At 50.1% G+C, this 22,493-nt stretch overlaps 1 protein-coding gene across 6 annotated transcripts in view; it reads left to right on the plus strand.

Moving 5' to 3' along the window:
- The first annotated feature begins 3,525 nt into the window (after positions 1-3,525).
- Positions 3,526-22,493, plus strand: part of DZANK1 (double zinc ribbon and ankyrin repeat domains 1) — a 32,038-nt gene continuing 13,070 nt past the window's right edge. For 4 of the 6 annotated variants that reach the window (XM_064164621.1, XM_064164620.1, XM_064164623.1 and 1 more), the window contains exons 1-11: positions 3,526-3,828; positions 4,686-4,839; positions 6,219-6,336; positions 7,277-7,373; positions 8,333-8,457; positions 10,126-10,211; positions 11,983-12,100; positions 13,897-14,010; positions 17,933-18,025; positions 20,763-20,885; positions 22,115-22,279. In XM_064164621.1, the coding sequence (XP_064020691.1) occupies positions 3,618-3,828; positions 4,686-4,839; positions 6,219-6,336; positions 7,277-7,373; positions 8,333-8,457; positions 10,126-10,211; positions 11,983-12,100; positions 13,897-14,010; positions 17,933-18,025; positions 20,763-20,885; positions 22,115-22,279 (1,404 nt within the window). In that variant the 5' untranslated portion in view covers positions 3,526-3,617. The remainder of the gene's footprint in view (positions 3,829-4,685; positions 4,840-6,218; positions 6,337-7,276; positions 7,374-8,332; positions 8,458-10,125; positions 10,212-11,982; positions 12,101-13,896; positions 14,011-17,932; positions 18,026-20,762; positions 20,886-22,114; positions 22,280-22,493) is intronic. The other 2 variants (XM_064164625.1, XM_064164624.1) reach the window with 2 other exon arrangements.

Below are 22,493 nucleotides of genomic sequence, written 5' to 3' on the forward strand. Positions count from 1 at the left end.
GGAGCAGGGAGGTCATTCTGCCCCTGTACTCTGCACTGCTTAGACCACACCTTGAGTCCTGTGTTCAGTTCTGGGCCCCCCAGTTTAGGAGGGACATTGAGATGCTTGAGCGTGTCCAGAGAAGGGCGACGAGGCTGGGGAGAGGCCTTGAGCACAGCCCTATGAGGAGAGGCTGAGGGAGCTGGGATTGGTTAGCCTGGAGAAGAGGAGGCTCAGGGCAGACCTTATTGCTGTCTACCTGAGGGGAGGTTGTGGCCAGGAGGAGGTTGCTCTCTTCTCTCAGGTGGCCAGCACCAGAACAAGAGGACACAGCCTCAGGCTGTGCCAGGGGAAGTTTAGGCTGGAGGTGAGGAGAAAGTTCTTCCCTGAGAGAGTCATTGGACACTGGAATGGGCTGCCCGGGGAGGTGGTGGAGTCGCCGTCCCTGGAGCTGTTCAAGGCAGGACTGGACGTGGCACTTGGTGCCATGGTCTGGCCTTGAGCTCTGTGGTAAAGGGTTGGACTTGATGATCTGTGAGGTCTCTTCCAACCCTGATGATACTGTGAGACTGTGATGCTGTGACACTGTGATACTGTGATACTGTTTGGCGGAGGTGAGGAATTAATTTGAGGTGGTATTAATTTTATATAAAAATCTAGTTTATTAACATTAATATTTATGAATTCTTGCCACCCCCAACCACTGCGTATCAATATTTAGTTCTAGTGCAAGGCTGTGAAAACAATTTAGAAATATAATATAATATATACAGGGATTTGGTCAGTAACTATTTCAAACTATTCACAGAGAGAGACTTCCCTTCTGGCTTAATGCTGCTTGGGAGCTTATTGCTGTTAGCCCAGCAGGGGCTAAAACTCTGTCTGCTCTAAGGCAGAGGTAACTTATATTACAGAGGAATCAAAGCTTACATAGAAGTGTTGCTATTAATTATTAATCACCCTCCTGGGGCTGTGTCACAGCCTGTGCCCTGTGTCTGGACTTCCAGGGGCTCTGCCTGTGGACTCTGTGAGGCTGGAATCTTCCCAGCTTGAGAGGGAAATAGTAAATCTTCCCAGGCTCTGGGGTAAACAGGTTCTTTCTCTAACCTTTGTTCTCCTGGCGAGGGACAGTCTCTGCCTCGATGCTGCTGCTTCTTCTGCACTATCAGCTGCCAGGATCCCAGGAACAGGAGGAGAATGTCCATGCTGGCTCTTGGCACGGTCTTTCACAGCTAGCAGGCTGTGTGTGTGGGCAGACAATCCAGAAGGTCTGCTCTCCTGGTTCTCTTACCAGGCAAGAAGCAGCGGGCATGCAGTGTGCCAGGCTGCTGGGAGACTGAGCTCCGTAGATAAATCAAGATCAGGATCAGGTCCTAACAGTAATACAGCTTGCAGATATGCACAGCAGGTCTTTAGGCTTAGGAGGCTATCAGCTCCCTATATATATAAATGGGTGCAGGCTTGAATGAGCTCTGCTTCTAAAGTATGCAGACAGGTTAGCTGTGAATTATCACAGTGTCATCAGGCTTGGAAGAGACCTCACAGATCATCAAGTCCAACCCTTTACCACAGAGCTCAAGGCCAGACCATGGCACCAAGTGCCACGTCCAGTCCTGCCTTGAACAGCTCCAGGGACGGCGACTCCACCACCTCCCCGGGCAGCCCATTCCAGTGTCCAATGACTCTCTCAGGGAAGAACTTTCTCCTCACCTCCAGCCTAAATTTTCCCTGGCGCAGCCTGAGGCTGTGTCCTCTTGTTCTGGTGCTGGCCACCTGAGAGAAGAGAGCAACCTCCTCCTGGCCACAACCACCCCTCAGGTAGTTGTAGACAGCAATAAGGTCACCTCTGAGCCTCCTCTTCTCCAGGCTAACCAATCCCAGCTCCCTCAGCCTCTCCTCGTAGGGCTGTGCTCAAGGCACAAAGTAAGAGGTCTGTGCCTCAGAAAGCATCAGAGCAGTGCTTTGGCTTCTGAGCATGTGGGTATGAGAGGCTGAGTGCTTCAGGTGCAGGTCAGAACTTAGCTGATCCTTGCAGGTGGGTCAGAGAGCTGAGCTCCGCTGCAGGCAGGGTCAGAGAGCTGGTCTGAACACGTGGGGCTCTTGTGCACCCCTCTTTATAGACTGTGGAGCGAGATTAATGTGCCCCTTTGGCCACCAGAGTGACCAATCAGGTTGGCAGTCAGCCAAACCTTGCCATAATAGGCAGAAGCTCTTTGCCTGGACTCTCCCAAATGTGGGGATCACATGGGCGGACCCCAGGGATGCACAAGTTGGGTATGTTTGTTACACAACCTGTTTACTACCAGGGGTCCTGGCACAAAAGCATGTCCAGGCATGTAGAGGCATAAAGAAGCCTCTGTTCGGGCGTACAGGCCCCCCACAACACCAACCTCTACCATTCAGTGCTACCTGAGCGTGGCCCCAGTGAGAGCAGGGTGTAACCAACACCTCCCCCTGTGAATCACTACTGCCTGCTTTGATGAGCTGTGCCAGAGTCGGTGCTGGAGAATGGAAGGCTTGGTTATGAAACTAGCTCCTTCTAGTGCAGACATGTCTCCTGGCCCTGAGTGTCAACCCTCAAGATCTGTAGTGTGTGCTGTATGGTAGAATGCTGCCGTGTCCAAAGGCAGTTTTTCACTCTCGAGCTGTGTGAGATGATAATGGCTGTGTAAATGATGATAAATTGTGCTTGGCTCCTGCTTTGGAGGTAGTTCTGAGCACATAAGGGAGCTGGGATAAGCTTCCACAAGAGCTGTCCTGCTTTAGTCCTTTTCAGGACATCTTGTGGCCGCAGTGAAGCAAGAGGCTGCTTCCACGTCTGCCGTGATGAGGGTGGAAAGCACTTCACTGCCACTGACTTCTGTCATCTGTTGCTGCTGCTGTTAAATCTGTTTCGTTTGAATCCACTGCAATGAGAATAGAGCAGGGAAGGCTGAAGCAGGCTGAAAGTGATGGAGCACATCTCAGGCTTTGCTCACAGTTCTGAAACAGGAGAATAAGGTGGAGGTGTGATGGTCATCAGGCTCTCCTTTCCAATGCAAAACTCATGCAAAGAGATAGGACAGCTTAAAGAATGGAGTGTTCACGTGTTTAAGAGAAAGACATGGGTGTGCTGGCTGAGAGCTGGCTGAGCAGGAGTGAGCCAGTGTAAGCCCAGGTGGCCGAGAAAGCCACCGCGTGCTGGCCTGGATCAGGAATTGTGTGGACCAGGGAAGGGTTCTCAGCACTGTTATGGCCACACCTTGAGTCTCAGATTGAGTTTTGGGGCCCTCACTCCAAGAAGGCCATTGAGGCCCTGGAACATGTCCAGAGAAGATGACAAAGCTGGAGATGGGTCTGGAGAACAGGCCTGGTGAGAAGCAGCTGAGGGGTTGCTTAGCCTGGAGAAGAAGGGGCTGAGCGGAGATGTCATTGCTCATTGCTCTCTACAACTCCCTTCTTCACTGAAACAGTTCTCAATCAGTGGAACAGGAGCCAGGGAGGTGGTTTGGATCCCCATCCCGAGAGGTGTCTCCATGACATAGAGATGTGCTGAGGGACATGGTTTGGCACCAGCCCTGGTAGAGGTAGAGAGCGGTTGGGCTCGGCAACCTCGAAGGTCTTTTACAGATGAGAGAATCCCACGAGTCTGTAACTAAATGAAGGGAAGCTCTCTGATGGGAAGCCCACATTGCTCAGTGCATTCTTCTGCTGAGGATTATTATTGCCTTTTTGTTGTCCAGAGGTCTCTGCTGAGTGAAATGACAGCTGGCTCCGTCTCCGTCCCCCAGGTCATACCACTTCGCATCCCTCTCCCAGGGCAGGCTAAATGTGACATAGACACCAATACCTTCATAGCAATGAAGTCAGGTAGGAATCAGAGCTCTGGCTCTATGTGAACCCTTCTCTTACCTGTTCTCCTGAAACTTTCTGCCCCTGTACTTCTGTTTCCATCTAATTACAGGCTTTAGCAGTGTCCATTTGATGGAGGAACTTACACAGTCAGCCATGGTTTGAAACACTGAATGTACCTGCCCTCACTTTCCTGCTTTCAGACACAGGACTTGCTTCATATATTGCCAGCAGCCTTAATCGCTTCTGTGACCAAGCTCTTGAAGCTGTTGCAGTTTGCTTTGGGCTGTGCTTGAATGTAGCTCACCCCAAAGTTTTCCCTCAGTTTTTGGCACGTCACTTTTCAGCGTGGAAGAGGAAAAGACCTTTGCTGTCATCAGGAGCAACTGGCTGCTGCCACGTTCTCAGCAAAGCCACTTCACAGCTACCTGAGGAAAGGAACTATTGCTTGGCCTGAAGCTGTGTTCCTCAAAGAAATAACTTTTCACAGGAGGCACTGCTTGGTGCCAAACATTCAATCACTACTGGAGCTGCTTTAAGTGGAGGAAATAAAAATCTACTAGAAGCAGCTAGATTCAGATCAGATGTTAGGAAGGAATTCTTCACCTTGAGGGGGGTGAGACCCTGGAACAGGTTGCCCAGGGAGGTGGTGGAAGCCCCATCCTTGGAGATCCTTAAGGCCAGACTGGATGGGGCTCTGAGCAATCTGATCTAGTGAGGTGTGCCTGCCCATTGCAGGGGGGGTGGAACTAGGTGATCCTTGAGGTCCCTTCCAGGCCTGACAATTCAATGATTCTATGACTACTTGGAGGCATATAGGTTGTCTTTCACATATTGAATGCAGTTTGGCTAATTGCTTTCTCTGTGTCTTTCAGATACACCTGAGGTCTCTATTTATTACACTTTAGATGGAAGTAAGCCAGAACTCATCAGGAAACCTGGCTATGGAGAGCATAACACTTTTAAGTATCAAGGTCCTATCATATTACCAGTTGGGAAAATAATGGTCAAGGCACTGGCAGTTACAAAGTAAGTGTCCTGGGTTATTTCAGTCATGTTTCCCATCACAACACCTCCATGAATGCTCCAGGCTTGGGGAAGAGCAGCTGGAGAGATGCTGAGCCAAGAAAGGTGTAGGGCTATTGGTCTATGGTCAGCTGAACATGGCCAAGAAAGCCAACAGCATCCTGGCCTGCATCAGCAATAGTGTGGCCAGCAGGATCAGGGAAGGGATTGTCTCCCTGTGCTCAGCACTGGTGAGAACATGCCTCAAGTCCTGGGTTCAGTTTGGGGGCACTCATTACAAGAAAGACATTGAGGTGCTAGAGTGGGTCTGGAGAAGAGCAATGAAGCTGGTGTGAAGGGTCTGGAGGACAGGTCTGGTGAGGAGCAGCTGAGGGAACTGGGGTTGTTTAGTCTGGAGAAAAGGAGGCTGAGGGTAGACCTCATTGCTGTCTACAGCTCCCTGAAAGGAAGTTAGAGCCAGGTGGGTGCTGGTCTTTTGTCCTTAGGATCAAGTGATAGGATGAGAAAAAAGGGCTTGCAGTTGCAGGAGGGGAGGCCTAGTTTGGAGATTACAGGAAACTTCTTGACTGAAAGGGTTCTCAAAACCTGGGACAAGCTCCTTGGGGAGGTGGTTGAATCTCCATCCTTGGGGGTGTTGGAAAGACACAGATGTGGTGCTGATGAACAGGATTTTCCACAAGACTCTCTCCTCCTTCCCCTTCTCCCTCTGGAGCTGTTCAGCCTGGAGAAGAGAAGACTCCAGGGGGACTTCATAGCTGCCTTCCAATACCTTTGGGGATCCTACAGGAGGGCTGGAGAGGGACTTTTCCTAAGTGTGTTTAGCAGTGTGAGAAGGAGAAATGGTTTTGAGCTGAGAGAGAGGAGGTTTAGCTTGGATCTTAGGAATAAGTTCTTCAGTACAAGGGTGGTGAGACACTGGAACAGACTGCCCAGGAGGCTGTGCATGTCCCCTTCCTGGAGGTGTTCAGGGCCAGGTTGGATGAGGCCTTGAGCAGCCTGGTATCACAGTATCACAGTATCATCAGGGTTGGAAGAGACCAACAGGTCTAGTGCCTGTGGCAGGGGAACCTGGAACTAGATGATGATTAAGGTCTCACCCAACCCAAACCATTCTGTGACTCTGTGATTTTTCTGTGATCCAAAAAAACCCAACCCAAAACAAAGACAGCAAACTGCAAAACCTCCTAAGCCTCTTCCTTAAAACAAAAAAGAAACCCTGGATTTCCTGAGAGTATTTCCCAGGATTTATACTTCCCACTTGTCACAAAGACTTGCAGGCTTGGAAGCGATGCTCTAGCAGATGAGCCACGGTCACCAGGGGCTTCTTTCTGCTGTTGATGGCTTTGTGCCCTGCTTATAGCTTTGTGAGCATTGCTTTGCAGGGACCGCAGGAGGAGCACAGTTGTAACAAAGGTGTTTCTGGTCGAGGACAAGCAACCAGGCATCCTTTGCTCTGTTCAAGAGAGTGACAAGAGTGTGCTACAAGATGTCACCATGCAGGTAAGTTTCAGTGATCATAGCCCCCGAGGGGAACATAAAGCATTGCAGATGTTACTTAAAGATGGGGCTTTGACTGCTTAGGCTCTGCATGTTTTTATGTGCTCTGTCTGCCTGGGTCCTTTTATAGTATGAAAACTTCTGGGGAACTCATTCTGTTTTTTCTTGGTTTTCACTGGTCTTTTGCAATAGGCTGTGGCCAGAGCCCATGTGGGCATGCCTGCAGGCCTCTGATGTCATTGGCACTGCTGAGACAGGGTGGGACGGCTCCTGTGACTGGAGTGTGGCATTAGAATGGTGTGAGCCCTTTAGGGCAGACAGGCAGGGGAGAGAGGGAGGAGGTGCTCTGCAGCAAAACCTAACTAGAGTCCGTGGAGTTCCACCTGGGGATAGAAGAGGAGGTGACAGAGAGCTTATGGGTGGGAATTAAAGGGAAGGCAAGGCAAAATGGTATCATAGTGGGGGTCTGCTACAGGCCACCTGAGCAAGAAGACCGAGTGGATGAGGCCCTCTATAAACAGAGAGGAGCAGCTTTGCACTCGGAAGCCACTGTCATGGGAGTGTTCAGCCACCCTGATGTCTGTTGGCAGGACAACACAGCAGGGCATCAGCAATCTAAGAGGTTCCTGGAATGCACTCATGGCAGCTTCCTCCTCCAGGTGGTAAAGGAACCCACAAGAAGAGCTGCTCTGCTGGGCCTTGAGCAACCTGGTCTAGCAGAAGGTGTGGAACTAGATGATCTTTAAGGTCCTTTCCAAATCAAACCGCTCTATGAATCTCTGAATTCAAGTCCAGCATTGAAAGAATATGTTTCTGATGGAAGCTTTTCAAGTGCTTGCATGGGAACCTTGTTCTTTCAAAACCATAAGAAACAGATACAGCAACAGAGAATTAGAGCAAGCCCAAAAGCTGTGCTGGGAATTAAAGTGGAATTTCTTTTTAGGAGAGGGAAGGTGGAATGTTGACTGCAAAACCAAAGAAGAACCGAGTGAATTTGCAAATCAAGCCTGCCTGGAGTGAAGCACCCCAAGATGTCCAAGGTATACTACTAGCTCAGAAAACTGAATTAGCCTTCTGTCTGAGCTAAGAATGGTGTCAAGTTTTCCTTTTATAGCACTGGTAACGTATGGAGAATTTGGAAACCATCTCAGAAGGCAGAGCATCCTCTGGGAATTCCAATCTCAGTTCCTTAACACTGCTAAGAGAGGATAAAAATTACCTTCCCCACATTTCACATTAGCTCTTAAACACCTACTGAAATGTCATTCATGTCTTCAGCAGCACAAAAATGCCCAGGCTGTGTTTCCCTTTGTGCCAGAACATGCTGGGACACAGCCTCAAGTTGTGCCAGGGGAGGTCTAGGCTGGATGTTAGGAGGAAGTTGTTGGCAGAGAGAGTGATTGGCATTGGAATGGGCTGCCCAGGGAGGTGGTGGAGGCACCATCCCTGGAGGTCTTCAAGCAAAGCCTGGATGAGGCACTTAGTGCCATGGTCTGGTTGACTGGCTAGGGCTGGGTGCTAGGTTGGACTGGCTGAGCTTGGAGGTCTCTTCCAACCTGGTTGATTCTATGATGATTCTACAGAGTTCTTGACTGGTGTTTGCTTGCAGTGCAGCTCCACTGTAAATACACAAAGCAGAAATGAAGCTTAACCCAGGTTCTCTCTGCAGATAAAGCCTGGTATTCCCTGCTAACAGCAATGGCACTGACTCAAGAGCAGGGAATTACCTTAGTGGTTGCAAATTAATTTACTTTTAGGTGCTGGGGGTTTGCTTGCAGGAAGGAATTCAAAGGTAAAGACAAATAAGTAGGGATGAGAGGTTTTTCTAGTTCCATTCCCTGTAATTCCATGCAGTGTGTTTGAATCCAAAATCTGGTTGTCAAATAAATGTTTTTGCATATGCTGAGCTATTGGAATTTAAGCCAAGAGGATGTAATGGAGATGTATGTTAACTGTATGAAGTGAATGACAGTATAACACAAGAGGATTGTGATTTTAGCCTTGGAAACGGAAAGAAAGATGACTCACAAGTCCCTGCATGGACCAAAGCTCCTTGCCAGTCATTTGGATGCAACAGAGCACAGAGATGAATCCCTCTCAGCACTACCAACAGAGTCACTACAGGTAAGCAAAGGGGTGTTGAAGGCAGCTGTAAAAGGCTGTCATCAGAACTGAGCTCCAAAAACACCCCAGAACTTTGTGATCATTCTGATGTAATCTCTCAGAAATGAATGCTTTGGGGCTGTGTTAGACAGTACCAATGGACATCCACACACTGGAACAGGAATACCCAAAGCAGCACAGGGCTATCAGTCAGGACAAAAGCAGAGAAGGCAAATGAAGGATGCCTGCCTTCCTACCCATTCTCTCCCATTAGGTTACTGGATCTGCAGTTAGCAAACACTTATGGCTATGTGTTGGCAAGCGTATCACAGAAGGGTAGGGGTTGGAAGGGACTACCAGAGATCATCTAGTCCAACCCCCCTGCTAGAGAAGGGTCATCCAAAAGGCTCAGGATCACAGCCAGGCAGGTTCTGAAAGCCTCCAGAGAAGAAGACTCCATAATCTCTCTGGGCAGCCTGCTCCAGGGTACCAGCACCCTTGAAGGGAAAAAGTTTTTCCTTAGGTTTAAGTGAAACCTCCTGTGTTCTGCTTTGTACCCATTGCCCCATGTCCTTTTGCTGGACACCACTGAAAAGAGCCCAGCCCCATCCTCTTGGCCTCCACCCTTTAGATAGTGATGAGACCACCATTCAGTCTTCTCCAGGCTAAACAGCTCCAGATCTCTCAGCCTCCCCTTGTAAGGCAGATGCTCCAATCCTCCTTGTATGCTCATGGCCTTCCATTGGACTCTCTTCAGTAGTTTCCTGTCTCTCCTGAACTGGGGAGCCCAGAACTGGACACAATTACTCTAGGAGTGGCCTCACCAGGGCAGAGTGAAGAGGGAAGAGAACCTTGTGCTGGCATCACTTTTAAAGTACCCCAGGACACCCTTAGCCTTTCTGGTCACCAGGGCATGCTACTGGCTCAAGCTGATAGTTAGAACTTAATAATCATTATTTCAAACTTAACATTCATTAACTGAAAGTAAACAGTGAGACACTGGTTTAGTTTTCCTGGAAGAAGCCTGGATTCTTAATGCAGCTAATGTCACTGTCCCTGGAGGTGTTCAAGAAACATTTGGGAGTGGCCCTCTGGGACATGGTTTCATGGCCATGGTGGTGTTATCACAGCATCACAGTATCACCAAGGCTGGAAGAGACCTCACAGATCATCAAGCCCAACCCTTTACCACAGAGCTCAAGGCCAGACCATGGCACCAAGTGCCACGTCCAGTCCTGCCTTGAACAGCTCCAGGGACGGCGACTCCACCACCTCCCCGGGCAGCCCATTCCAGTGCCCAATGACTCTCTCAGTGAAGAACTTTCTCCTCACCTTGAGCCTAAATTTCCCCTGGCACAGCCTGAGGCTGTGTCCTCTTGTTCTGGTGCTGGCCACCTGGTCTGTGGGCTTGGTTACCGCGGTCCCGCAGCAAGCAGAGATAGCAGCAGTGCAGCCTGCAACTCTTTAAGGCTTGTCTAGTCCAACCCTGCTACAGCAAGCAGGAACATCTTCAACTAGATCAAGTTGCTCAGGGACCTGTCCAACCTGACCTGGAATGTTTCCAGGGATGAGGAAGGTCCTTGAGCAGCCTGGCCCAGCGCTTTAACCACTCTGGTTGCAGAAGAGCTGCCACTCTTCCATGCACTTTGCAAATGCTCACTCCAGGCTAAAGAGTTGCCTTTATTGCAGGTTGCCAGTCCTCCTGCCCTGACTGCTCGGAGAAGTTTAGCAAGCACACAGCTGTCAAGGATCCAGAGGGAAACAGATTTCCTCAGGTAAGTGACTTCTCCTTTGAACATACTTCTCCTTGGGAAATACCTGAAGAGTGGCCTTTGGTAACTGAGTTGATGATGCTGTGGGGCTCTGCAAAAGTGACAACAGCAAAGACACCCTGGTTTGTAACTGGAGATGATGATTAGGTAGGGCTTTGAAAATTCTCCTCTGTATAGTTTGACTTCCACTTCACCATACAAAGTTTTCATCTGTCTTCTCTTTTGGTGTTCTTAATAATTCCTAATAGCTGTAAAACGGCAGAGCCCAGAGAGTGGTGGTGAATGGTGCCACATCCAGCTAGCAGCTGGCACTAGTGGTGTGCCCCAAGGATCAGTGCTGGGCCCAGTCCTGTTCAATATCTTTATTGATGATCTGGACGAGGGCATTGAGTCCAGCATCAGTAAGTTTGCAGATGACACCAAGCTAGGAGCAGGTGTGGAGCTGTTGGAAGGTAGGAGAGCCCTGCAGAGAGACCTGGCCAGGCTGGATGGGTGGGCAGAGGCCAATGGGATGAGATTGAACAAGGCCAAGTGCAGGGTTCTGCACTTTGGCCACAACAACCCCAAGCGGCACTACAGGCTGGGGACAGAGTGGCTGGAAAGCAGCTAGGAGGAAAGGGACCTGGGGGTGTTGGTGGATAGTAGCTGAAGATGAGCCAGCAGTGTGCCCAGGTGGCCAAGAGAGCCAATGGCATCCTGGCCTGCATCAGGAGCAGTGTGGCCAGCAGGACAAGGGAGGTTCTTCTGCCCCTGTGCTCAGCACTGCTCAGGCCACACCTTGAGTGCTGTGTCCAGTTCTGGGCTCCTCAATTCAAGAGAGATGTTGAGGTGCTGGAAGGTGTCCAGAGAAGGGCAACAAAGCTGGTGAGGGGCCTGGAACACAAACCCTATGAGGAGAGGCTGAGGGAGCTGGGGGTGTGCAGCCTGGAGAAGAGGAGGCTCAGGGCAGAGCTTGTTGCTGTCTACAACTACCTGAAGGGAGGCTGTAGCCAGGTGGGGTTGGTCTCTTCTCCCAGGTAACCAGCAACACAACAAGGGGACACAGTCTCAAGCTGTGCCAGGGCAGGTCTAGGCTGGATGTTAGGAGGAAGTTGTTGGCAGAGAGAGTGATTGGCATTGGAATAGGCTGCACAGGGAGGTGGTGGAGTCACCGTGCCTGGAGGTGTTGAAGCAAAGCCTGGCTGAGGCACTTAGTGCCATGGTCTGGTTGCCTGAGTAGGGCTGGGTGCTAGGTTGGCCTGGATGATCATGGAGGTCTCTTCCACCCTGGTTGATTCTGTGATTCTATGAGAGGACAAGCTGCCATTTCAAATTAGAGTACAGCCCTTACTGCTGTGGGTGAAACCTGCTCCCTAGAGTAGTTTCACCAAATGATTATCAGTACTGAAAGATGGATGTGCTCTCCAGCAGTGGGTTCCCCTGTTGCAGCTGTGGGTTCCCCTGCTGCAGCTCTGGGTTCCCCTGTTGCAGCTGTGGGTTCCCCTGCTGCAGCAGTAAGGCCTGACACAGCTTGTGTGTCAGGAGACACACCTGGTGAGGAAGGAAGAATGAAGCTCCACGGCGGCCAGAGAGCTTTCTACCCGGCAAAGCTGGTGAGAGTTCAGAGTGTTGGAGGGAGCTCCTGGATGCTAGGACACAGCCTGGTGTGCCAGCACAGCTTGGAAACCCCAAGTGAGAACTCAGTGGCCTAAGTCCTGTCACCACAAGCCCCAGATTGCTACTGTGCAGCAGAGCAAAGGCAAAACAAGCTCACCCAGTTTGCTCCTCTTTTCAGGTGTCCACGCTGTTCGGCACCTCGCCTGTCTGACCCCCTGGCTCACTTCTGCCAGGAGTGTGGATCTCCTGTCCCAGCCGTGCCAGTCCATCGCTTCCCATCCCCTGAGGGAGCACAGGTAGCAAGACACACAGTATCACAGTATCACACAGTATCACCAAGGTTGGAAGAGACCTCACAGATCATCAAGTCCAACCCTTTACCACAGAGCTCAAGGCCAGACCATGGCACCAAGTGCCACGTCCAGTCCTGCCTTGAACAGCTCCAGGGACGGCGACTCCACCACCTCCCCGGGCAGCCCATTCCAGTGTCCAATGACTCTCTCAGGGAAGAACTTTCTCCTCACCTCCAGCCTAAATCTCCCCTGGCACAGCTTGAGGCTGTGTCCTCTTGTTCTGGTGCTGGCCACCTGAGAGAAGAGAGCAACCTTCTCCTGGCCACAACCACCCCTCAGGTAGTTGTAGACAGCAATAAGGTCTCCCCTGAGCCTCCTCTTCTCCAGGCTAACCAATCCCAGCTCCCTCAGCCTCTCCTCGTAGGGCTGTGCTCAAGGCCTCTCCCCAGCCTCGTTGCCCTTCTCTGGACACGCTCAAGCATCTCAATGTCCCTCCTAAACTGGGGGGCCCAGCTCACCTTTGGAGAACCCAGCTTCTGTAGCTAACTGTGCACTGAGTGCTGGCAAACCCATGGTTAAATCATGCTTCCATTTTGGAAGTTCTGCTCTGGATTTTTTCTCTTATCATAGAGTCATAAAATTGTTTCAGGTAGAAGACCTTTAAGATCATCAGGTCCATCCATTCTCTAACTCTACCAGGTGTGGTGCTACAAACCACATCCCTCAGCACCACATCTCTGTGTCATCAAGACACTTCCAGGGATGAGGACTCAACCACCTCCCTGGGAACCTTTTCAGTGAAGAAGTTTCTTCCAACACCCTGTGTCAAGAAACATTGCCAAATTCAGCTTTCCCCTCTTCCTGCAACAACAAGCACCACGTCTTCAGGACCTTCATGTGCATCTTATTCCACCCCTTTAGATCAGGTTCATAATTAGGAGGATTTTGTCTACCAAAAATTAACTTAGCACCTTTCTGGCATGTTTGAATATTCAGTAAAGCCTTCTCTTTCCAATTGGCTTCACATTGGCTCAACAGCTTTTGATCTTTGAAGATCAACATCAGCATTTCTTGCTGTCAGTTGCTATGTTTCCAGTGACAGCCCTGCAGATGGAGATTGCATCAGGAGCAGTGTGGCCAGTAGGATGAGGGAGGTTATTCTGCCCTTGTACTTAACACTGGTCAGGCCATACCTTGAGTGCTGTGTCCAGTTCTGGGCCCCTCAATTCAAGAGAGATGTTGAGGTGCTGGAACATGTCCAGAGAAGGGCAACAAAGCTGGTGAAGGGCCTGGGACACAAACCCTATGAGGAGAGGCTGAGGGAGCTGGGGGTGTGTAGCCTGGAGAAGAGGAGGCTCAGAGGTGACCTCATTGCTGTCTACAACTACCTGAAGGGGCATTGTAGCCAGGTGGGGGGTGGCCTCTTCTCCCAGGCAACCAGCAACAGAACAAGGGGACACAGTCTCAAGTTGTGCTGGGGTAAGTATAGGCTGGATGTGAGGAGGAAGTTGTTGGCAGAGAGAGTGATTGGCATTGGAATGGGCTGCCCAGGGAGGTGGTGGAGTCACCATCCCTGGAGGTGTTCAAGTAAAGCCTGGCTGAGGCACTTAGTGCCATGGTCTGGTTGACTGGCTAGGGCTGGGTGCTAGGTTGGACTGGCTGAGCTTGGAGGTCTCTTCCAGCCTGGTTCACTCTATGATACTACGATGGTACTAACCAGGAGAATATCAAATGTCTCATGGTAACCTCAATGACCTCATTATGATCCTTAATGTGCTGCCATGTGATTTTCTCTTCAGATGGCGCCGTGTCTGGAGTGCAAGCACCTTGTGCCAACGAATACACCCACGTGCATTGTCTGTGAGTCACCAAAAGCTCCACAGCTGCAGCCCCCAGCCAACAGCTGCATCAAGGTAATGGAGCAGGAATGCAGCAAAGTGTCTGCCTGCCTTCTGGCATGCTGCCCTCTAGCAGATGGCTTCATTGCAAATACTCTGATTCAGCTTGGGTTCATATCATGGAATTGCAGAACTGTAGGGGTTGGAAGTGACCTCTGGAGATGATCTAATGCAGCCCTCCCTGCTAGAGCAGGGTCACCTAGAGTAAAGTGCACAGGACCGTGTCCAGGTGGGTATTGTCAGCAAACCTCCTGAGGGTTGGCTTCATCCCTTCATCCAGCTCAGTGAATGGTAGGGGTTGGAAGGGACCTTTGGAGATCACTGAGTCCAACGCCCCTGCCCAAGCAGGATCACCTAGGGCAGGTCACACAGGAAAGCATCCAGAGAGGTCTTGAAAGCCTTCAGAGAAGGAGGCTCCACACCCTCTCTGGGCAGCCTGCTCCAGCGCTCCATCACCCTACAGTGATGAAGTTTTTCCTCATCTTGAGGTGGAACTCCCTGTGCTCCAGTGTGTGTGTCCATTGCCCCTTGTCCTATCACAGCACACCATTGAAAAGAGACTGGCACCTTCCTCTTGACATCTACCCTTCAGGTATTTGTGAACATCAGTAAGATCTCCTTTCAGTCTTCTCTTTTCCAAAGTAAACAGCCCCAGGTCTCTCAGCCTTTCCTCATTAGACAGATGGTCCAGTCCCTTTGCCATCCTCATAGCCACAGCCTCCCTTGGACACTCTCTTGAACTCTCTTGGACTCCCTCTTGAACTTGGGGGCAGAGAACTGGTCACAGTCATAGTCATTACAGATTCACAGACTGTCAGGGGCTGGAAGGGACCTTGAAAGATGATCCAGTCCCTGCAAAGCAGGATCCCCTACACCAGATCATACAGGAATGCATGCAGGCAGGATGCATTAGGAGAAATGGGATCCATCTCACAGGGCAAAGGCATCTTTGTGAGCAGGAGTTAGTGAGAAGGGTTTCAAGTACGAAACAAGAGAGGAGGGAGGGTTACTGGCAGGCCTGTGGCTGACAAGCAAAGGGTGGTGTGGACAAAGGGAACACTTAATCAACAAAACAGGGGCTAGGTATGGTTGCCTCAAATGTCTGTATGTAAGCAAGGAAGTGCCTCTGAGGCAGCATGGAGGGGCAGCCACTTTTCTTTAGAGTGGGCACTCTGAGCTTCCTCTCTGAAGTGCCTGCACAAAAGCAGTACAGGAGATGAGCTCCAGGAGTTGCAGATGTGTGTGCAGCTGCAGGGCCATGATCTTGGTGGGACCACAGAGACGTGGAGAATGGCTTGCCTGACTGTATGGGTGCCAGGGTAGTGTGTGTCTACTCTGCACCACTGACCAGTAAGAACCAGTGCATGAGGCCTGCAGAGAGCTAGAAGTAGGCTCATATTTGCAGGTCCTGGTCCTCACAGGGGACTTCAAGCACTCCCATATCTGCTGGAGGAACAATGTGACAGGGCATAAAAAAATCCAGAGGTTCCTGGAAGGGACTGATAACAACTGCTTGATTCAAGTGAAGAAGGATGCTCTGCTGAGTCTCATACTTACACAGAAGGAAGAGCTTCTTGGGTGTTTAGAGTCATATAATCAGTCAGGGTTGGAAGGGACCACAAGGATCATCTAGTTCCAACCCCTCTGCCATGGGCAGGGACAGCCTACCCCAGATCAGGAAGGTCAAAGACAGCCTTGGCTGCCAGTGGCCATGAGATGATGGAATTCAGGACCCTGAAAGGAAGGAACATGAGTGAAATGCAGGATCACAGCCCCTGGCTTCAGGAGAGCAGACTTTGACATTGTCAGGGATCTGCTCAAAAAAACTGAATGATATGCTGGGCTGCATGTAACAAGAGTGGTGCCAGCAGGGAAAGAGAAGTGATCTTTCCCCTGTCCTCAGCACTAGTGAGGCTGCATCTGGAGTACAGTGTCCAGCTTGGGGCCCTCCAGTACAAGAGAGACACGAATATAATAGAGAAGGAAGCATTAAGATGAGTAAGGGAGTATGTGGAGGAGAGACTGAGAGAGCTGAGGATGTTTAGGGAAGGGAAAAGAAGACTTGTGGGAATCTCATCAATATAAAAGAATATGTGAAGGGAAGGTGTAAAGAAGACAGAGTCAGGCTCTTTTCAGTGGTGCCCAGCAATGGGACCAGAGGCAATGGGCACAAACTGAAATGCAGGAGGTTCTCTCTAGGTACCATAAAGGAAACACTTATTCACTGTGAGGGTGACCAAGCACTGGCATAGGTTGCCTAGACAGGTTGTGGAACCTCCATCCTTGAAGATATGGTCCTGGGTAACCTGCTCTGGGTATCAGGGTGGGGTTGGACCTAGAGGTCCTTTGCAGTCTCAACCATTCTGTGGTTCTGTGATAATTGCAAGGGAATATTTTTGGAAAGCAAAGGGTGCTGAAAGGAAGATATTGACTGAAGACTATCAGATGATAAAGGGCATCCACATCTGAAGCCAGTCACCAGCTTGATGTCAAATGAGACATTGCCCCAGTTTCATGTTTTGTGCAAAGTTTCGTGTTGGTGCAAAGACAAACATGGACACAGTGGTGGCAGCAATCAAAAAACTAGACTCATTACCCTGGTAAAAAGTCACTTGTTGGTAGTGGCTGTGCTAAGAAGTTTTAGTGGACTCCCATGGTGTATAAGAGCAACCATTAATAATAACAACAGCAAAGAGAGACTCTCTCGCAGATACTGCTCTGTCTGTGAGTGCAGTGACTAAGCACACTGATGCTAAGCCCTATAAAAGATCTGGAGGTATTGGTGCTCTGTCTCCTGAGGGAACTGTGCCACACTTTCCAAACAAACTGTCAGCAAGATGAGGATGAGGGCATGGAGTCAGTCATCAGCAAGTTTGCAGATGACACTAAGCTGGGGGCAGATGTGATTGAGTTGGAGGGCAGAAGGGCTCTGCAGTGGGACCTTGACCGCCTGGACAGATGGGCAGAGTCCAAGGGGATGGCTTCAATAGCTCCAAGTGCAGGGTGCTGCACTTTGGCCACAACAACCCCATGCAGAGACACAGGCTGGGGTGGGAGTGGCTGGAGAGCAGCCAGACAGAGAGGGATCTGGGGGTGCTGATTGATACCTGCCTGAACATGAGCCAGCAGTGTGCCCAGGTGGCCAAGAGAGCCAGTGGCATCCTGGCCTGCATCAGGAATGGTGTGGCCAGCAGGAGCAGGGAGGTCATTCTGCCCCTGTACTCTGCACTGCTTAGACCACACCTTGAGTGCTGTGTTCAGTTCTGGGCCCCCCAGTTTAGGAGGGACATTGAGATGCTTGAGCGTGTCCAGAGAAGGGCAACGAGGCTGGGGAGAGGCCTTGAGCACAGCCCTACGAGGAGAGGCTGAGGGAGCTGGGATTGGTTAGCCTGGAGAAGAGGAGGCTCAGGGGAGACCTTATTGCTGTCTACAACTACCTGAGGGGAGGTTGTGGCCAGGAGAAGGTTGCTCTCTTCTCTCAGGTGGCCAGCACCAGAACAAGAGGACACAGCCTCAGGCTGTGCCAGGGGAGATTTAGGCTGGAGGTGAGGAGAAAGTTCTTCCCTGAGAGAGTCATTGGACACTGGAATGGGCTGCCCGGGGAGGTGGTGGAGTCGCCGTCCCTGGAGCTGTTCAAGGCAGGACTGGACGTGGCACTTGGTGCCATGGTCTGGCCTTGAGCTCTGTGGTAAAGGGTTGGACTTGATGATCTGTGAGGTCTCTTCCAACCCTGATGACACTGTGGTACTGTGATACTGTGACATTTGTGGTGACCAGGCAACATGGCCCAACCAAGGTCTGGAGCCCACAGCACAGGCGTGAAGGAGCTCTTCTATCTGCAGGGCTGAACAACCACAGCACTTTGTAGCATCGAGTTCTCTTCTCCTTGTTCACAGTTTTCAAATACCATGTGAAATATATTCTTTCTCTCTTCAAGGGCAAAGTCATTTGTCAGGTGTGTGGCACAGGAAATCCCCTTCACCACAGACACTGTGTGACTTGTGAAAGCAAACTGCCTGAACTACAGACGGTAAGGCTGCTTGCATCAGTAACACCACAGTAACTCAAATCAAATCAAATCAAATGCTTTTGCTCTGGAAAACTAGTCAGATCCCTGTCTGCCTGTGTTACAAAAGCAGAGAGTCCTTCCTTCTTGTCATATTCAAGCCCTGTACTCCCACAGATGCTCCATCACAAACACCCAACTGAACATTAAGTGTCTCATATCCCTTCAGGTTTCTCCAGTGGTGGTAAGGATTGCAAATACCATTGTGAAAGCTCAGGAGGCTCTTAGACAGCAACAAGTCTTGGCTCCAGGGGAGCCTTCTTTGTGTTCAGATTATTTTCAGTTGCAAAGAAAACTTCAGTATGCACATCAGGAAGATCACTCTCAGATATTTTGTAAAAGTAAAAGACTCTTTGACATGCTTTTTCTTATCTCCATTGGCTGCTTTCTCTGCATGCATACAGCTACTGTGCTTGTATTTGGCTGTGACTCTGCAGAGAGGTGAGCAAAGCAACAATACATGTGTGTGGGTCCACAAAATCACTGTCTGTTTCAACTCCACATTTAGCTTGCTCACTTGACTCCTTAGATTAATTTTGCTGCCACCTCTGAAAAGTCTTGACACATACAGAAATGAGAAGAATGTTGATTTGAAAGTTGAAACCTTCTTATTACAGTAGCAACAGCCTGAGTTTTAAAAGCTGCTACTAGCTAGAGGCAAAGTTCTCTTGTGTAGAATCATAGAATTCTTTTGGCTGGAAACCATCTCTGACATCATGGAATCCACCCATAGGATCATAGAATCACAGAATCAACCAGGTTGGAAGAGACCTCCAAGCTCAGCCAGTCCAACCTAGCACCCAGCCCTAGCCAGTCAACCAGACCATGGCACTAAGTGCCTCAGCCAGTCTCTTCTTGAACACCTCCAGGGACAGTGCCTCCACCACCTCCCTGGGCAGCCCATTCCAATGCCAATCACTCTCTCTGCCAACAACTTCCTCCTAACATCCAGCCTAGACCTCCCCTAGCACAACTTGAGGCTGTGTCCCCTTGTTCTGTTGCTGGTTGCCTGGGAGAAGAGCCCAACCCCACCTGGCTACAACTTCCCTTCAGGTAGTTGTAGACAGCAATGAGCTCTGCCCTGAGCCTCCTCTTCTCCAGGCTGCACACCCCCAGCTCCCTCAGCCTCTCCTCACAGGGCTGTGCTCCAGGCCCCTCACCAGCTTTGTTGCCCTTCTCTGGACACCTTCCAGCACCTCAACATCTCTCTTGAATTGAGGGGCCCAGAACTGGACACAGCACTCAAGGTGTGGCCTGAGCAGTGCTGAGCACAGGGGCAGAATAACCTCCCTTGTCCTGCTGGCCACACTGTTCCTGATCCAGGCCAGGATGCCATTGGCTCTCTTGGCCACCTGGATCATAGGCTCACAGGATGTTAGGGGTTGGAAGGACCCAAAGAGATCATCGAGTCCAAACCCCCTGCTGGAGCAGGACAATCCTATCTAACACAGATCATAGAGAAACACATCCAGACAAGTCTTGAAAGGCTCCCGAGAAGGAGACTGCAGGACCTCCCTGGGGAGCCTGTTCTGGTGCTCTGTGACCCACCGTGGCTGTTAAACCCTGTCCCCAGGGTGCCACGTGGCTACCGAGGTGTCATTGCAAAGTGAAGGTCAGTGGGAATCTCTGCTTACCTGCCATCCATGTACATTGAGTTGCCTGACTGGATGTAGGCATGAATAGGCAGCTGCATGTGGAGATCCACATGGATGGTGAGACCTCTGCTAAGGGAGAAAGTTAAATGTTCACAAAGGAGTCAGTTGTACTAATGAGTGATTTGTTGTGGTTCGATAACAGTTACCTAGGGGTAATTCCTGAATAAATGGTACCAATACTGATGGTACTGGGAATGGCTACTGAAGAATCTAGATTTAGGACATCCTTCACCTGTGTCCTCTTCCAAAGGAACCCTCACTTTACATCATTCAAACTGCAGCACAGGCAGAGGTTTAAAATGGGCTCCTTGGTGTTCGCTTACTGCTGTGTTGTCTGTGATCAATAGAATTGTCCTCAGCTTCTCTTCCTTACCCAGATTCCTGACTTGCACAGAAAAGCAGCTGCCTAAGCCTGAAGGCAAAACCTAACAAATTGTTTGTCCCAACAAGACCCTTCTGTCCTAAGTAACTCAATCTCCAGACATGTCAGCTGCAAAATCTGTTTCCTTTCACCTGGCTGAGTTAATTGTAGTAGGAAAGCTTGGGAATCTACAGCTTCTGTGAGGTAAAAGGGGATTAGAAATGTTTGCCCAGCAAACACAAAGCCAAGAGAAAACTCACCCTCTGAACACACTTTGCCTGCCATACTACAACAACAATAACCACAAAGCTGTTGTATGTTGGGTTTGAACACAAAAATTCATCAGCAGAGAACCCTTCCTTTGAATATCTTTAGATGTGAGCTGTATTAATAAATGCTCAGCACAAAATGGTACCAGTGGTAGGGAAATACATCTATTTTTGGCACTAATCCTGAAAATAAATTAAACTAAATAATGTCCTATTTCAGTGTGGTCTCATAATGAAACAAACCAAAACCCCCAAACTCAGAACCATTAGATCCAGGTCAGTCTGTTGCTTATTTGAAAGGGAAAGAATTCTTCTTGGCTGAATGTTATTGGAAGTCTCAAAGCAGCTTGCTTGCCTCTTGTGAACTTTTCTTCACGAGAAGTATTTTCTCTCTAATGCTTAGTTTGTTTTATCAGCCAGGGTTTGGAGGAAACACTCCACCACCTTACCATGGCCAGCAACAGAAGACAGTTCCGTGCTCCAAATGCCATCGTGCTAACCAGCGTGCTGCGCGCTTCTGTGACTGGTGTGGGGCCAAGGTACGTGCCCTCGGCGGTTCATGGGCTCAGAGAATGGTTTGGGATGGAAGAGACCTCCAAAGGTCGTCTTCTGCAGGCAGCAGGGACATCCTCACCTAGGTCAGGTTGCCCAGAGCCCTGCTGAGCCTTACCTTGAATATCTCCAGGGATGGAGCTCCAACCACCTCCCTGGGCAACCCGTTCCAGTGTTCGCTACCCTCATGGTAAAGAACTTGTTCCTAACATCCAACCTAAATCTACTCTTCTATAGTTTGAAACCAGTGTCCCTTGTGTTGACAAACTGGGCTTTACTCAGCTGTGCCTTGCAGTCATTGCAACCTTCTCCTTGCAGAACTGTTGGTTAGCACCCAGCTTATTCTCGAAACACTTGCTTAGAGAACACAGGATTGTGTGAGGAAAGATGCAAGGCTCAGATGCCATCCTGACCCCACATCAGTCCATGGCTTAAGGGTTCAGACATGTAAACAAATTACCATGTGTCAGTGAGCATCAGCTGAGGAATGGTAGAGGCTGGAAGGGACCTCTAGAGTTCATTCAGGCTCATGCTGCTGCCAAAGCAGGATCACGTAGGGCAGGTCACACAGGAACACATCCAGATGGGCCTTGGAAGTCTCCAAAGGAGACTCCACCACCTCTCTGAGCATGGCTGCAGTGCTTTTCCACCTATACAGTGATGAAGTTTTGCCTTGTGTTGGAGTGGAACTTGCTGTGTTCCAGTTTGTGTCACCACTCTTGTGCTGTCCTCAGCACCCCTGAAAAGAGACTCCTGCTGCCTTCTTGGCACCCACGCATCAGAACTTCACAAACATTGGTAACAGCTCTCAACCTTCTCTGTGCCAGACTAAACAGCCTCTGGCCTCTCAGCCTTCCTGCAGTGGGGTAAGCGGCCCCAGGTCCCTCAGCCACTGTCTTCTCCTAGCCCTTATTGCCCTTCTCTGGACTCACTCCAGCAACAAAATATCTTTCTTGGAGCGAGGGCCTCAAAACTGAACCTCAAGGTGTGGCCTCACCAGTGCCAAGTACAGGAGGGCAAACCCTTCCCTGGTCCTGCTAGCCACACTGTTCCTGATCCAGTCCAGGATGCTGCTGGCCTTCTGTGCCATCTGGGCACACACTGGCTGGGGTTCAGTGCTGGTTTACTGTCTTTTCATTTGTGCCACTGCCTTTTTGCCTCCTGAAGCCTGCGTGGTACATTTCTGTAGTGACAGCTGTTTCACTGAACTTTCCAGCCCGGACCTCCTCCCTCCTATTTCGCTTGTTTCAAGTGTGGTGCCAGCAACCAGCCCTACGCCCGCTTCTGTGGGTCCTGTGGTGTCTACATAGAGCCTCCATCAAGGGTGGGTTCTCCCAGCAGCAGTCTCGTGGATACTGGGAACTCGCTGGAGGTGTCTGAGGTAAGACACACAGCACAGCAAAAGCTAGCTCTGAACACAAGTTAATCCAGACTTATTCTCAACCACAAAGTGAGGAGCAATCACTTTCTCCAAAGCCTTAGCTCCTCAAGAACTTTTATCCCATTGCTTGTGACTTGTATGTGTCCTGCTGCTTGTCTTTCATGCCTATGTTTCTAAAACTCTGTTACAAGAAAGACCATACACCTGCAGTCCT

The sequence above is a fragment of the Pogoniulus pusillus genome, chromosome 25, assembly GCF_015220805.1.
Source record: "Pogoniulus pusillus isolate bPogPus1 chromosome 25, bPogPus1.pri, whole genome shotgun sequence".
NCBI classification, from domain to species: domain Eukaryota; kingdom Metazoa; phylum Chordata; class Aves; order Piciformes; family Lybiidae; genus Pogoniulus; species Pogoniulus pusillus.